General features: G+C 38.9%; 1 protein-coding gene across 1 annotated transcript in view; it reads right to left on the bottom strand.

Annotated features, from left to right (window-relative positions):
* Window positions 1-557: 557 nt before the first annotated feature.
* QRFPR (pyroglutamylated RFamide peptide receptor) overlaps window positions 558-15519 on the bottom strand; it is a 37857-nt gene continuing 22895 nt past the window's right edge. The window contains exons 2-6 of the mRNA XM_026499084.2: window positions 9370-9528; window positions 6422-6483; window positions 2945-3180; window positions 1668-1765; window positions 558-922 (exon numbers count right to left, since the gene is read on the bottom strand). Coding sequence (XP_026354869.2) covers window positions 558-922; window positions 1668-1765; window positions 2945-3180; window positions 6422-6483; window positions 9370-9528 — 920 coding nt within the window. The remainder of the gene's footprint in view (window positions 923-1667; window positions 1766-2944; window positions 3181-6421; window positions 6484-9369; window positions 9529-15519) is intronic.

Below are 15519 nucleotides of genomic sequence, written 5' to 3' on the forward strand. Positions count from 1 at the left end.
AGGTCATGATCTCATGGGTCCTGAGATGGAGCTCCCCACTGGGCTCCTTGCTCAATGAGGAGTCTACTTGAGATTCTCTCCCTCTGCCTCTCCCACCCACCTCTCTCTCTAAAATAAATAAATAAATCTGAAAGAAAGAAGAAAGAAGAAAAGAAAGAAAGAAAGAAGGAAGGAAGGAAGGAAGGAAGGAAGAAAGAAAGAAAGAAAGAAAGAAAGAAAGAAAGAAAGAAAGAAAGAAAGAAAGAAGAAAGTCATTTTACATTGACTGCATTGGGGGAAAAAGTACTACCCAAGAAATTTATTTCTGTCAAGTTTTTTTCTTAAATCCACTTTTATGATGGTTCACTAGAAGGATGGTTTACTAATTTTTCAAAGTTTTCATGTATATTTTTTATGAAAAAATGATTTGTTTCCTTCTTTTTATCATTCTAAGAATAAAACATTCTTCAACCTTTGCTCAAAATAATTTTCTCTTCTGATTAAGCTGTGAATGGTACTACTTATGAAGACATTGTTATAATTAGTGCCCACTGCCTAAAACATAATTCTCAAAAAGTTCAGAATTGAACAGGGCAAGATGTCATTTGAGATATTTTTTCCCCCTCTGGTTGTTCACACAATTTGACTTCAATGTTGCCATCACTGAATGCTTCTCCTTTAGTCTCCTCCACAGGATTCTCTCTCCGGGCAAACATTGCTTTTTTCTGCATCATTGTAATTCCTGTATTTCCATGTCTTCGTGCTGGAGATAAGGTTTCTTTTACTATGCAATAACAAACGGCAGATAAAAAATTTTTTTTGAAGTTTTCATTCAGAAATGCATAAACAATGGGATTACAGATGGAATTGGAAAATCCAATTATTTGCACTATAGCAAAAATCATCTTGATTGTGACATCGTCATATTCCTTTTCAAAATTGCCTGAAATAAAAAGCAATAGTCTGGAATGCGTTATGTTCTAATGAGCAGAAAGCAGAATTTCTGTTTATCCTCTGTCTTTACCGAACACTTACACTTTAACAAGGCATGATAAAAGTCTCAAGACAATTTTGGGAAGAGCCATCTGATGTCTGAAGAAACAGAAGCTCTGTGATGCGTCCTCGTTCTTAGAGAGTCTTGGCTCACAAGCACAGCCCGGCGCCCAGCACACAGGAGGGAGCTTACTACCTCTCCGCTTGATTCCAAGCTTCACGTAAACTCGGGGCAGCTGTTACCATTCAAATGTTCACTTGTGTTATGGAAACACAATCACCCGAGTTATGTTAAGTCTCAGATTATCAGAGGTAATACACTGAGGGTCTGGCTGAAATCAGAGGTGTCATTAAATTCACGTGGTTCAAGTCAGTATTCTAAATCAAACCAGAGAGCACTCAGAGGATGTCACCCTTCTCCCCGTGTTTGAATGGCTTAGGGAGAACGGGAGGCATGGCATGAAAGAAGACTCAAAAACGTTTCTGTATCTTTGGTAATTATTAAAGATTTAGTCAAAGTCATACATAATTACCTACCACGTAATGATCTGGTGGTCTTGAAGACATGATAGAAACTCATTAAATGTTTGATATTTGATTACCCAAGTGGAGAGCAAAGAATTTTAATGATTCATTGTCCATTCTAACAGGAAATGAACTAGAACTTCTATCAAATGAGAATGAAAAGCACTCACTGTATTCAATCATCATGTGAACAACGTGGAAAGGTGCCCAGCACACAGCAAAGAGAGCCACCACTGTCACCATCATAATGACAGCTCGCTTCTTCTTCCTAGACCCATAAGGATACATTGTATTAGTTAACTTCTTGGCAAAACTGTCAAATTGATATCAAAGTTAGTAAATAAAGTTTGAGCCTAATCTCTCAATCATAATTCTTCAAATATTAATAAAGCTCATGACAGGTTAATTGTGGGCTGTTTCTCATCTTTTCCCATTGCTGTTACCCTCATCCCTATATTTCTCATATAATAAACATCCTTATGATGTATGCTCACGATGGCTCTAGCACTCTTCTAGATGCTTGGCATGGATTACATCATTCATCTTCTCAGTAAGCCATTTGATGGATGCAGAAACTGAGGCATGGAGAAGGTTAAGTACTTGCAAAGTCAGATGACCAGTAAAGCGTTTAAACTGTAAGGGGTAGTGTGGACTTAAAGTTAGGCAGCTTAACTTCAGTGCTCAAGCTCTTATTCACTTTACACTGAAGAGCACTCTTCTGAGGAAGTGGAAGTGCTAAATCAGTAAGTCCCAGGGTGCTCCACAACCCAGCACTCCGCGGTGACAGGGACGATTGCTTCATGCAAACTGGGCACTAGAGGTCGCTGCACACTCGAAGAAATGAGAAAATTTCATCAAACCACAAAACTCCTTATAAGGTTTTTGTTTTTGTTTGTAATAGCCATCCATGTAGATTATAAAATAAGCCATATGGACTACAATTGTGTTTTAGAATTTTTATTAAAGAATCTGATCAGAAAAGAAAGCCCTTATTATATATCAATAATGATAATTTAAAGTAAATAGCATACTCCGGTCACCAAAGGATGTTCATATATGTCTCCTGTATTTTAGCATCACTCATGGGTAGGAGGAAGTGAGGACGGGTATTCGTTAAGCTCCCTGGTACACAGGAGGACAGCAGGAGGCTTAGGAGTAAGCATGCTCACCCGCTCCATGTGGCTGATGAGTGGCGGGAAGGACACCACAGCTCTTTCCACCACATCATACTGACACGGAGATGAAAATGTAATGACTGTCTAAATTTTCTAAATTCCTACCATACCTAAAATCTCCAGAGTTTAAAGTCAGCCCAGGCCCTCAACATGAATTACAAATGGCACTTTGGCTAGATTTCCTGGGAATTCAGAGATCTCTGGCAACTGCTCCTTCCAGCATGACTAATGAGAAATATTTTAAACAGAGGTGAGTATTTCATTAAACAGACCTGGTTATTTTTGACATTTCTTTTCCATGAAGCGTTCGAAGCACTGAGCAATCCCCCACTCTTTTCTTTATCCAAAGTTCATAACCGATTTTACTGTACAGGACCAGCATCAGCATCAGAGGCAGGAGGAAGAGGAAGACCAGGATGAAGGTGGTATAGATTTTCTGGTGTGCCGGGCTGGCCCACTCTTCCAAACAGCAGACGTGTTCTTTCTCATATAAGAAGTCATACTTAATCTTTAACATAAGAACAATCCAGTTAGAGGAGCCAGAGTCAGCATCGAAAGAACAGAGCAGCCAAGTACTACTGTAAGGAACGCTGGATTTTTCAGATCCTTACGTATTCACCGCGGGCACATATTTCAAATGAGTTATATTTTTGATTGGTCTTTTGTCATGAAGTGTCATTTTTCCACTTCATTCCTTACATTTTCATGGTTTTATACTTTCTTTTCTATTTTAAATGGAATTGAGGTCAATAGCCTGTTTATTTTGTTTTAATCTTTCACCACTTTTTACCCTATGGTCATGATTTTTCAATTCGTGAAAGGGAGCTACACTCTTTGACCAGAGTATGTATCCAGTCCAGATGAAGAACATTGCTTTCCAGCTGAAGAATACACTACAACCACCAAAGTGTATGTATGAAAAAAATATTTCGTAGTGGCATGCCAGCTAGTTTAACGTTACATTATTTTGTTTCAATGGTTGAAGAGACAAATTTTGGCAAGGCATCAGATGTCTTTCAATTGATAGTATTGAAAGCTTGTATTTTGTTACCGCTGTTTCAGGTTGGAATGATCAGATTGCTTTGCAAAGATTTTAGAAAGGTAACCGATAGCTTTAAGATTCTGAGATGAATAAGAAATTGGAATTCAAACTATCGTCGGTCTACAAATATTCAGACTTATCTATAAGCCTTTGAGGTAGATATTTTACAGAAAGGAAATGTCTTTTTATTAATACTATTTCTGACAGACTCATGAGTTCAAAATATTATTAATAGCAATATTAATAATAATAGCGAATGCTAATAAGGGACAAACCAAGCAAAGTATATTCAAGAGCCATGTATCTGGATAAAAAGAACAAAAGAGAATTTAGCACTATTGCCATTTTAGTCACGTTAGAGCTTTCCAGGTGGAGAATACCTAGGTCTTAGATGTATTTCTGCCTTCGTTCCTGCAGATTTTATCACCAATCTTTAGTCAGTTGAACCAGGGAAAAAGCTTCCTGGTATACTCATCAAAGGTAAGAAAATTCAAGCTCTGATGGAGGTGTTATTTGCAAATAAATGAGGGATGAAGACACTTATTGAATAATAATTTCAAGATCCAAACTCCCTGGGAACCGGATATAAAGTGAAATTCATTCTCACTCCATGTAGGCAGAGCCCACAAAGGCCAACAGCCACAGGCACAACATTGGCACATCTTAAGGCACAAAGCTACCCCAGCAGTCTCCAAATAGGTGCATGTTGCCCTGGGGGACAAGCACAGACTCTCTGGGGGCACGGGCAGATGGCTTTAAGGGAGCCAATTTCAGATCTTCTATTTGCAGCCCTACAGTTCCCTAAAATTCCACTGCCTCAGGGCACCTGGGTGGCTCAGGCAGTTAAGTGTCTGACTCTCGATTTTGGCTCAGGTCATGATCTCAGGGTCCTGGGATTGAGCCCCACGTCAGGCTCTGAGCCCAATGGGGAGTCTGCTTGGGATTCTCTCTCTCCCTCTGCCTCTGCCCTTTCTCCCTGCTCGTGCTCTCTCGCTAGCTCTCTCTAAAATAATTTAAAATTCCACTGACTAAGAGAAGCCTGAGACTGGGTGTTGTGCTGGCTCTACGTTCCCAGTTCTTCATTTCTAATCCCTCTTCTCCCCAGCTACATGAACCAGATCTCTTCCCCCGCCCCAGTCTTGCTACGAGGCACTGAAAAAGGAGGTGGTTTGAATTACTGGTGTCAGTGAAGCCACCATGATCAAGAAACCATAAATACATGACAGGGCTTTGTGCTTTTTCTCTATATTAAACATATTTCGTTTCAGGGTAAAGCTTGGCATTAAAAAAAAGGTGCTTTGACAGTTGGTGAGATGTTGTGAATTCACATTTTTCATACAGTGAAGGGGCAGAAGTGATGACAATTTTAATTTAACCACCTCGTTGCGTCCATCCCCTGAAAGTTGTCAAATACATCACTCCTGAGATAGAGCCCGGCGAGAGCAAAGCAAGAGGACTTCAGTGGTGGAAAAGGTGAAGTCGGCGGCGCTTTATTTCACCCAGGTGAGAAATTCAGGCTTTGAGCGTGCTCACACACACTCGCTCTAGTAGAATTTTAGAAGTGAGAAGGTGGCTGTGGGGATGCATATTAATACATTTATCTGGTATGAAAAATGAAATCATACTTCCGGACAGAAAGCAAATCTGATTTGTCTGATTTGGCTGACAGTAAGAACTGGCTTTGCCAATTCCATATGCATTTTCCACAAACTAAATGAGTTACATATTTAAATTATATTTAGAGCGTATGATAAAATAATTTTATTTAAAGAACTAGACAAGTCCCCTTGTGTCTAGAGGCCAGGAATGGACCCCACAAATGAGGAGTGGGTTGGGTCACTTATGAGAGGACTCCATTGGTACAGGATTCCTGCTGGGGTAAGGACAGCCTTGGAGAAAAGAGCTGGCCACACACAGTTGTGTACCCTTACCTGAGGACTCGTTTGTTATCCTTGCCAATGGACACTGCATATCCAAAATAGTTTCACATTTGCTTCTGTCAATTTAAAAAGGTATAAAAAGGATACATGGTCTAAAAAATTATCTTAGTGAGTGTGTGAACAACTCCCTACTGCCTTTGAAGACTACCGTCTGGGCCAGATCACCCGTGCAGGACATGTTGAAGTATGTATGCCCCATTGGAGAGATTGGGTCACCAAAAACAACATCGTGCTCCCTCCACTGTGAATCCCCAAGCAATGCTGGGCCCATCGGATAAACGTGTAAGGGAAGGAGAGAGGTCAGATAAGATGATCCTGCCACACATTCCAATTCAAATTGCAATTTGTCGTGTTTGGGAGATGGATAAGAAAGGACTTATGAAGGAGATTCAACTAATAAGCAGATAATTGATGACAATTTTTTAATGTGATTTAAAAATAAAAGAAAAATCTAGAGCAACCATTGAACTATTCAAATGTAACAAGACATTGGAGGCCACTAGGAAAGGCATGTTCAGCTGGCAGGAAAATATAGAAAGCGACCCTGGTAAATTTTCTTTTAAGCATTAAAATCTTAGCAACATAAGATCAAGGAAGAGCTAAATAAACAGAGGGGGAAAAATCTTGAAACAAATGATTTAATCCACTTGAAAAATTTCCAGTGAAATAATTGGGATCATACAAATTTGCAAGAAGAAATCGGATTATCGTTGAGAGGGCTGGGAAACATTTCAATAATAGGACTATCAATCCGACTCCCGATCTACCTCAAGGCGTTGCACATGCCACATGGGCGATCCGACGATGACGGCCACCAGCCAGACCACACCTGCCAAAACATTAAAATCATCAGAATATGGGTCCATCAACAAAGCAAAACACAGGCGTGCTTATGCATAAAGCAGATGCTCTGAGCATAAAGCCGCCTTATATGCAGTCATCTCTGCCCTCAAGCGGGGCAAAGTTCTACCTGTTCTCACGGCCGTTCTCTCACCATCTTCAAAATTGCTACTGGAATAGTCTTCCTGAAACATTTTTAAATACTTAATTAAAACTCCTTAAAACAATAAAACTCCTGAATAGTGTTTCAGTGACTATAAGATAAAACCCAAACCCTTCACATGGTTCCTGAGGTTCTCTCACTTGCCTCTCTCTCCTCTTACATTTCTGTCCATGTTCTTCAAACCAGGGTCCTCTACTGAAGAACTTACAGAGTTGCTTTCAGTCCCTGTACCCCAGAATGCATTCAGCTGCTCTGTGCCCCGACACTGTCACCCTGGATTGGCACCTTATTCCCACTATCTGTGAACTCAGGTTCCAGGGCTTGACTCAAATGTCACTTTTTCTAGGAAATCTTTGAAAGCCACCATCATTTCCAGACAGAACTGGCTGCTAATTCCCTGTTGTCTCCATGTGCCCTCTAGTCGTTTGCTGCCCTTAGTCGTTTCTTCTCAACTTCCTCTAAGCTCATTGAGGGCAAAGACAATGCAATTTACTTTTTTTGTTTGTTTGTTTCCCCAAACAAGAGTCCAAGGAAAATTCCTGGCCCTCAGCAGGTGTTGATCAAGCACGTGCTGTTTGGTTGTCAAACAGATGAATATGAACTGAGACATGATATACACCACCATCTACGACTTCCTCCTACAATTGAGGACCATTTATCTTAAGCATCATAACATGAGTATTGTTTCCTTATTTACAAAAACAAACACTTAAAACATCAGAAACCAGAGTGCTTCTTTCCAAATTCCCTGTCCTCCATGTTTTTGTTGAGGGAATTGCTTTAATGATGTGTCCTTAGCCAGGAACAAAAGAGAATCTGAACAGACTAGGATGAGACCAGAATCAAGAGACTGAACATCAATTCTGAGAGTAATTTCTCGACTCAAATTCTTCTTGTTCTTTCTGTATTGAGTAGCACCACTGAGAAAACAGTATATTGCCTAGGGTTCCAAGAAACTGAGACTCACTTAAACTGTCACTGGGGTTTATTATAAAGAAACACATGAACTGGCACTGCCTATAGAGAGTCATTATTATTCAAAGATTTACGACAGCTATAAGACTCACAAATCAATCCCTCTCCCCATTGCCATACACATCTATTCTATTCTGGTCCAATCATTATCTCATATTATCTTACGTTCAATTGCTTTTTCCAATCTTTAGTAGAAATTCTGGAGGAATTGAGTCTAATTCGCTTAACTCATTGCCAATCCTTCTGGATCTACTGCCTGTTCAGAGATAGAAGGGCCAGAGTGGAATTTATATTACTGGTATTATCTGTGAACCCTTGTGGGCAAGTGAGTCCAGCAGGGCTCTGTGAATGGTGGTCCTGGGGGCAAAGCAGTCTCAGCTAGGGGGTACTGGGCATGAGGACAGGGCTGGTTCCCAGTGTAACAGAGCTAGAGAGAGATGTCAGGCAACACTGCACGAAAGCTTGATGGGGAGATGAGACTCCTTGGTTTAGAATCCTTTCTAACTCCCATGACTTTTTTTTAGTAGAAATTGCCTTGACTGCCTGTTATTGACTTTTCCTTCAGATCCTTGGACTCTCTACTTCTCTTTCCTTTTTAGTAACTTTCCTTCTCCATGTATTCCTTTTTTCACCAGTTTTCCACACCCACACATGCTTTTCAGATGTTTTGAAGGTGGAAAGATGTCAATTATTAAAAGCAATGAGGCCTTTGAATTCTTTGTAGGGAGGGTAGGCCATACATTTGAAACTAACTTAAACTAACAAATGTTTCCCTGTTGATTTATCTATTCATTTCAAACTATGTAAAATGAGTTTGGTATTGCAAAGCCTTCAGGGGTTCTTCCTGTAATTCTACTCTCCCATGCTGGCTAAATTCTTACAGCAGAAATAAATGTTTACTCATTCCTCCCAAGTGAGATATTAGTAAAAATTGTTCTCTTTGGTTATCACATTAGTTGCTCCCTCAACCTCTCATTGGTGAACTATCATACATTCAAAACACTGGGAAGCCCATTAAGATTTTAAATGCCTCGATTATCATGATCGGATAGAGAAATTCTTCCGTGTTACTATGCTGGGCTTTAGGACATCACTTTGAGTTTGCCACTTATCAAGAGGTCCCTGCTCATGACTTGCTGACTCAGGAATAGTTACAGCAAACTGAGGTTTCAGGAAGGCCTGAAGCAAAATTATGAAGTGGATGGAATATATCTTCTTCAAGCACTTCTAGCACTCAGCACCCAGGGTTCGCATGAGCCCTGTGGACTTCTCATTTTGTGGCCTCACCACTGGGGCCACCTCTGAGCAGCATCCCTGTTCTCTACCTTTCTGAAAAGTACCTTTCCTTCCCCTATCAAAATCTACCTGCTCTAAAAAGGGCATTTTAGCTTAGACGCCTCTTACCTGAGGATGACAGGTTACTAATCTAATGAATGTTAACGTGGCAATGCCACTGAAAGGTTATCTTAAATTACCTGAAAGTAGTGCTTAGAAGGTTAAGACTTAAACTGAAGAAGTAACTCTGAAAGGGGGATTTTAAGTGTGGGGGTAGGCCTAAAGGAGAAAAGGAGTGAGGGTCAAGGTAAATGGGGAGGGTCTAAAATACTGAAGTTACATCCCGATGCCTACAAGCTAGACAAGAAACTACTTGTCTGATTCATCGAAATGGTTCACTTTGAAGAAATTCTGTGTGTTTTGTAGTAAAGAATGGCAATATGGCCACTGGTACATCCTCACCTAGCATGGTGAAAGCCCTTCTGTTGGTGTATTGCCACTTCATTTTAAAAGGATGCACAAGTCCCTGGTGCCTTTCCACAGCAATGCAGGTCATGGTGAGAATTTCTGTCACGATAGCAGTAGACTGGACAAATGGCAGCATCTTGCAAACAAAGGCACCTGCAACAAGGAAACAGGACAAGTTAAACATTAAGAGTAAAAGTTTTATCTCTGTTTCTGTAATTGTTGCAGTTAATTAATTCTGAGCCTCTGTTCAAAAGTTTTATGACTACAGTTACATTATAGATTCAAATTAATTGAGAAAGGTTGAATTGGCTGATATTTTCTTTAAGTACCTAAATTATAGGTGATTACTTGTAAGAGGACAATGAAAAGGCAAGTAAATATCTGGTCATTGATAATAGGTGGGAAAAAAAATCAATGTGAGTCTTGCTTAAGAAAGAGCAAAGGCAGTGTGAACTGGTTTCCTGGAGTCTCAACCACACAGTAATCTTTGATTATTTCTTCCTTTTTGGTTCTCTGTCAAATCATAACAAAGGAAGAATTCTCACCAAAGACTCCCATCTCTTCTTTTATTTTTTATTCTCCTTTGATTTTCTGTCCACAACCTTAGGTGTGGCTTACATCATTACATTCTTAACTGATTTCACTTTCTCCAATGCAAAGGTTTCAAACTGGTGGCCCCTGGGCAAGAGGTGGTCTGCAAACATGCTTTGCATGATTTACACAATATTCTTACGATATGTGAATACATGGTCAGCATTTTGAAATGTTTACACTATCTGTCTTGCCCATTTATTTGTCTCACCATTTATTTGTAACCCTGATTTGGTGTTTCTCTTCTTGAATCCATCCTGCTCATCGCTACCAAATTAATTACTCGGAATTATCAGAGAATCAGAAGCTCAGGGAGTATGAAACATTGGAAGAGACCTCAGAAGTCATGGAGTCCAAGCTCTCACCAAAACCAGAAACTGTCTTTTCAGCTTCTTTCACAGGTGCTTTGCCAAGCTCTGTTTAAACATCTGCAGAGGAGGCTTCCGTGCCAGCGTACTCCCATCTCAAGCTGCTGCTTGGCTTTTTTTTTTTTTTTTTTCTTTTCTTCTGCTTAGAATGCTCTTCCCCCAGAGAACTCCCTCCCACCCTTCACCAAAGTCTTTGCTCAAATGCCTCCTCAGTGAGGTTGACCTGCTCTGACAGTGTATCTGCAACTAAGGTCTGCCCCATTCCCCTTCCACCTCCCTCATCCCTCGGGTCTTCTTCTACTTTTTTCCCATAACTCTTTTGCCTTCCAACAGACTACATAATTTACTGATTGGTTTCATTGCTCATTAAACGTTTCCCCATGCCTTCCAGAATGTAAACACCCGAGAGTGAGGATTCTTGTCTGTTTTCCTCACTGATCCATTTCAAGCATTTAAAATGGCATAAGAAGGCTCTCAACCGACAGTCACTGAATTGAAGATAATGAGTAACCTGGGAGGCTTTTGACCTTTAGAAGTGCCTCCAATCAACTTTGGAAAGGCTCTCACCGGAGAAAGTGCTTTTTAATAGTTCCGCCCACTTCTTCTAGTTTCACTTTCTGTTTTCTGAGAATTTCAGAACCAACCATCTTTTCCAAACATCAGCTCTTCTTATATTTGAAAGATGCTTTCATGTCACTCCTAAGTCTTATCTTTTCTGGTTGTCCCAGCTCTTCCTCATTTGACATGCTTTTCACAACTTTCACTTCCTTGGACGCCTTCCAAGGACTTCCTCTTTCTAGTAACTACATAGTTCGGAAGGAAGGAAACCTACCATCCTCAAGATGCGGTCTGGCTAAAGCAGAAACTGCAAGACTATATTGCCTCCTTGGGTCTCAACACCCTCTCCTGTGACTGTACCTAAAATTTACAACAGCCTTTGGTGCTAGAATTTTCACGTGGTTGGTTTCTGTTGCACTTGAAATCAACTTGAAATAAACTGGATCTGTCTAATAGAAAATTATTGTTTTTTTATAGGAAATTTTTTTTAATCCAAGATCTTGTGACTAAGGAAAAAAATGTATTTAGATAGCACTCTAGACACTCCCTTTCCAGTCCTTTGTGGAAGCTCCAAATTTCAATCCAAAAGCCAATCACACTCACTCTCATCGTCTGTTCCAGTTTCCCAAATCCCAACCCTGTTCAATGTTAAGGCCTTTCCTTATCTAGCAAGATAGTTTATACGCCAAGTGCAGAAATTTGCTTTTGATACTAATGTATTTCACTCTTTGAATACTGATCACACTGTGAATGAATTAAATTATCTTAAATCCTGTTTTGGATATGATACTTGAATAAAGGAATATATGAATAAATTATTCATCTGAATGTTTTTCCTTTTTTTGTTTTTGTTTTTAAATCTGGTGAGAATTTCTTCTATTCTTTTAACCACGTTGTTCATTAAAAAAAAAAAAAAGTTGGACAGGTTGAGGTTAAAGAAACACCAAAAGAACTTTCCATGAAATAAACATGGACTCATTATTAACACAGTTTAGGTATAACTATCCAAACAACTAAGAATTATTACGGTACTGTTCACTGTAGTCTTATCTCATGGTAGTGTTACCCACCCGAAATATATTCATCTTGTCTATCATTATAGCATGGCAAACTGGTCAACTGATTCCCTGCTATCAGGACACACTGTGATCCTCATTCATCTGATCCACTCTGACCCTTGATTTCATCATTTGTAAAAAGGGGATTAATAACACCCATCTGTGATAGGAACAAAGTGTGTGCTTTATAAAATCACATAAATATCCAGCACAGATGTGTTCTTTAATAAATGGAAGCTCTTTTATCATCAGATAACCTTGTTAAAAGAATTGAGGTAAATTTGGTACATTTAGAGCTAACAGATTTTTTTGTGAATAGATTCTAAACTACCCATTAAAGAATATGTAGTTGTATAACATTTCCCAGATAAAGATACTGTAGCTCAAAACACTCAAGCTCTTTGCCCATATCCACACAGCTGTTTACTGACAGATAAGGGAATGTGCTTAGGTCATCTGAATCCAGTTCTTTTCACTATGTCACCCTCACTTAACTTAATGCACCCATGCTATGTGGCAGTTTTCTTGTCTCATAAATGTTTGATAATCTTATTTAATAATCCACTTGAGAATTTTGCACCAAGTTGTAGTAGTTCTATAATCTGCCATCTTATCCTTTTAAGGCATCCAGACAGCATTAACCCAACTCATTATTTCTGAGATTTCTTCAACCAATATTCTAAGATTGCTTGGTATGCAACAATCACTGTGACAGACATTCTTTGATTTTTCATTTTTTCTTTTTATTAATTGAAATTTTTATGAGATAATTATAGATTCACATATAGTTGTAAGAAATAATACAGAGAGATCCCCTGTGTGTTTTTTCCATTTGCCCCAATGGTAACATTTTGTAAAATTACAGTAGACTATTATGACCAAGATATGGACATTAATACGATCTGCTGATTATATTCAGATTTTCCAGTTTTACTTTAAGTCCTTTCTCTGTGTGTGTGTGTGTGTGTGTTCTATATGATTTTATTATTTGTGTAGGTTTAGGTATCTGCCACCACAGTCAAGATACTAAACAGTTCCAGCACCCAAGTGTCCCTCCTGCTGCCTTTTATAACCACACCCAAGCCCCTCCTGCCTCTGCCTGTCCCTTTCCCTAACCACTGGCAATCTTCCATTTGTCTTCTTCCATTTTTAATCTGTTTTCCATTTGTAAAATTTTATAATTTCACAAATGTTACATAAATTGAGCAATATAATACATAACCTTTTGAGATTGTTCTTTTTTTTCTTTCAGCAGAATTCCCTGGACACGCATCAAATCTTTACATGTATCAACAGTTTATTCCTTTGTAATGTTTACCAATATTCCCCAGTTTGTTTAATCCATTGGAAAACATCTGCGCTGCTTTAGTGTCTTACTGCCACAAATTAAGCAGTTAAGAATATTTGTGTACATGTTTTGATGTAAACACAAATCTTGGTTTTTCTGGGATAAATGCCCAAGAATGTAATTTCCAGGTTGTATGGTAATTGCATTCTACATATATAAGAAACTGTCAAACTATTTTCCAGAGTGGCTATATCATTTTGTATTCCTATTGGCAAAGTATGAGTGACCCAGTTTCTTCATATTTTTTTGGTAAAGATTTATTTATTTGAAAGAGAGAGAGAGAGAGAGGGAGTGTGGGCAGAGAGAGAGGGAAAGAGAGTCTAAAGCAGACTCTGTGCTGAGTGTGGAACCTGACATGGGACTCAGTCCCACAACCCTGAGACCACCACCTGAGCAGAAACCAGGAGTCAGACCTTAACCAAATGTGCCACATGGGCACCCCAGTTTCTTCATATTCTTGTCAATATTTAGATTTGTCATTTTTTATATTTTAGTCATTCTGATAGCTGTTGAGTGATATCTTGTGCTTTTTTTTTCATTTCCCTGATTTCTAATGATGCTGAACGTATTTTCATGTGTTTCTTTGCTGTCTGTATATTCTCTCAGATAAAATGTCCCTTCCTATTCTTTGCTGCCCATTTTCTAATTGAACGGTCTTTTCACAATGAAGGTTTAAGAGTGCTTTCCATGATCTAGATGCTAGTCCTTTGTCAGACAAAAGACATGTGCTTTACAAGTATTTTCTCCCAGTTTAGCTTGTCTTTTCATCCCTTCACATGGGCTTTCACAGAGTAAGTTTTTAATTTTCATGAGGTGAGTTTATCAATTTTTCCTTTTATGCACTGTGCTTTTGGTGTCAGTTAAGAACTCTAAGAACTCTGTGTCTAATCCTAAAGATTTTCTTATGTTTTTTTCTATAAGTTTTATAGTTTTGCATTTACCTTTAAGTCTATGATCCATTTTGAGAAAATTTTTTATAGAAAGCGTGAGATTTAAGGAGTTTTTGTGTGTTTTGTTTGTTTCTTTTGGTCAATGAATGTCAATCATTCCAGCAATAATTGAACAAGCAAGTCCTTCCTCCATTGACATGCACCCTTGTCAAAAGCAGTTGAGCATATTTGTGTAGATATATTTTTGAATTCTCTATTCTATGCTATTCATCTATCTATCTCTCTGCCAATACCATAATGTCTTGATTTCTTTATCTACATAGGAAGCTTGAATACCAGGTAAAGTGATTCCTCCAACTGCATTCTTTTTTGTCAAGATTACTTTAGCTCCCAGACCAGCAAAGCACATCTGGTTAAAGGTCCAAACACTCCCCATGCAAGGAAGGAGGAACTCTGTAGAGGATGGGCCAGCAAGAAAGAGCAGCCAAAAGGCAACAGCAGAGTACACACAGCATACATCAGAAACACTTCCTGAAGTTTCCTTTGTTGTTGTTGTTTTCTTTTTCTTTCTTCTTTTCTTTTTTGGACAAAATGATGAGATAGAAAAATTCACCCCAAAAGGAAGAACTGGAGGTGGTACTCACAGCAAGGGATTTAATCAATACAGATATAAGTAAGATGTCTGAACTAGAATTTAATACAAGGATTATAAAGATACTAGCTGGGCTTTAAAAAAAAAAAAAGTATAGAGGACACTAGAGAATCCCCTACTGTAGAGATATAAAAACTAAAATCTTGCCAGGCCAAAATTAAAAATGCTATAACCAAGATGCAGTCCCAGGTGGAGGCCATAAGATGAGGCTGAACTAAGCAGAAGAGTAAATCAGTGACAAAGCAGAAAAAATGATGGAAAATAATGAAGCTGAAAAGAATACAGAAAGAAAACTATTAGATCACAAAGGTAGACTTAGGGAACTCAGCAATTCCATAAAGTAAAATAATATCCAAATTATAGGAATCCCAGAAGAAGAGTGGGAAAAAGGGGCAGAAGGTTTATTTGAACAAATCATAGCTGAGAACTTCCCTAATTTGGGGGAGGAAACAGGCATTCAAGTCCAAGAGGCACAGAAAACTCCCCTCAAAAATCAACAAAAATAAGTCAACACAAGGACATGTTACAGTGAAACCTGCAAATCACAAAGATAAAGAGAAAATCCTGAAAGCAGCTTGGGACAAAAAGGTCCTTAACCTACAAGGGTAGACATATAAGGCTGGCAGCAGATCTGTCCACAGAGACCTGGCAGGCCTGAAAGGACTGGCATGATATATTC

This window comes from Ursus arctos, unplaced genomic scaffold (genome assembly GCF_023065955.2).
Source record: "Ursus arctos isolate Adak ecotype North America unplaced genomic scaffold, UrsArc2.0 scaffold_11, whole genome shotgun sequence".
NCBI classification, from domain to species: domain Eukaryota; kingdom Metazoa; phylum Chordata; class Mammalia; order Carnivora; family Ursidae; genus Ursus; species Ursus arctos.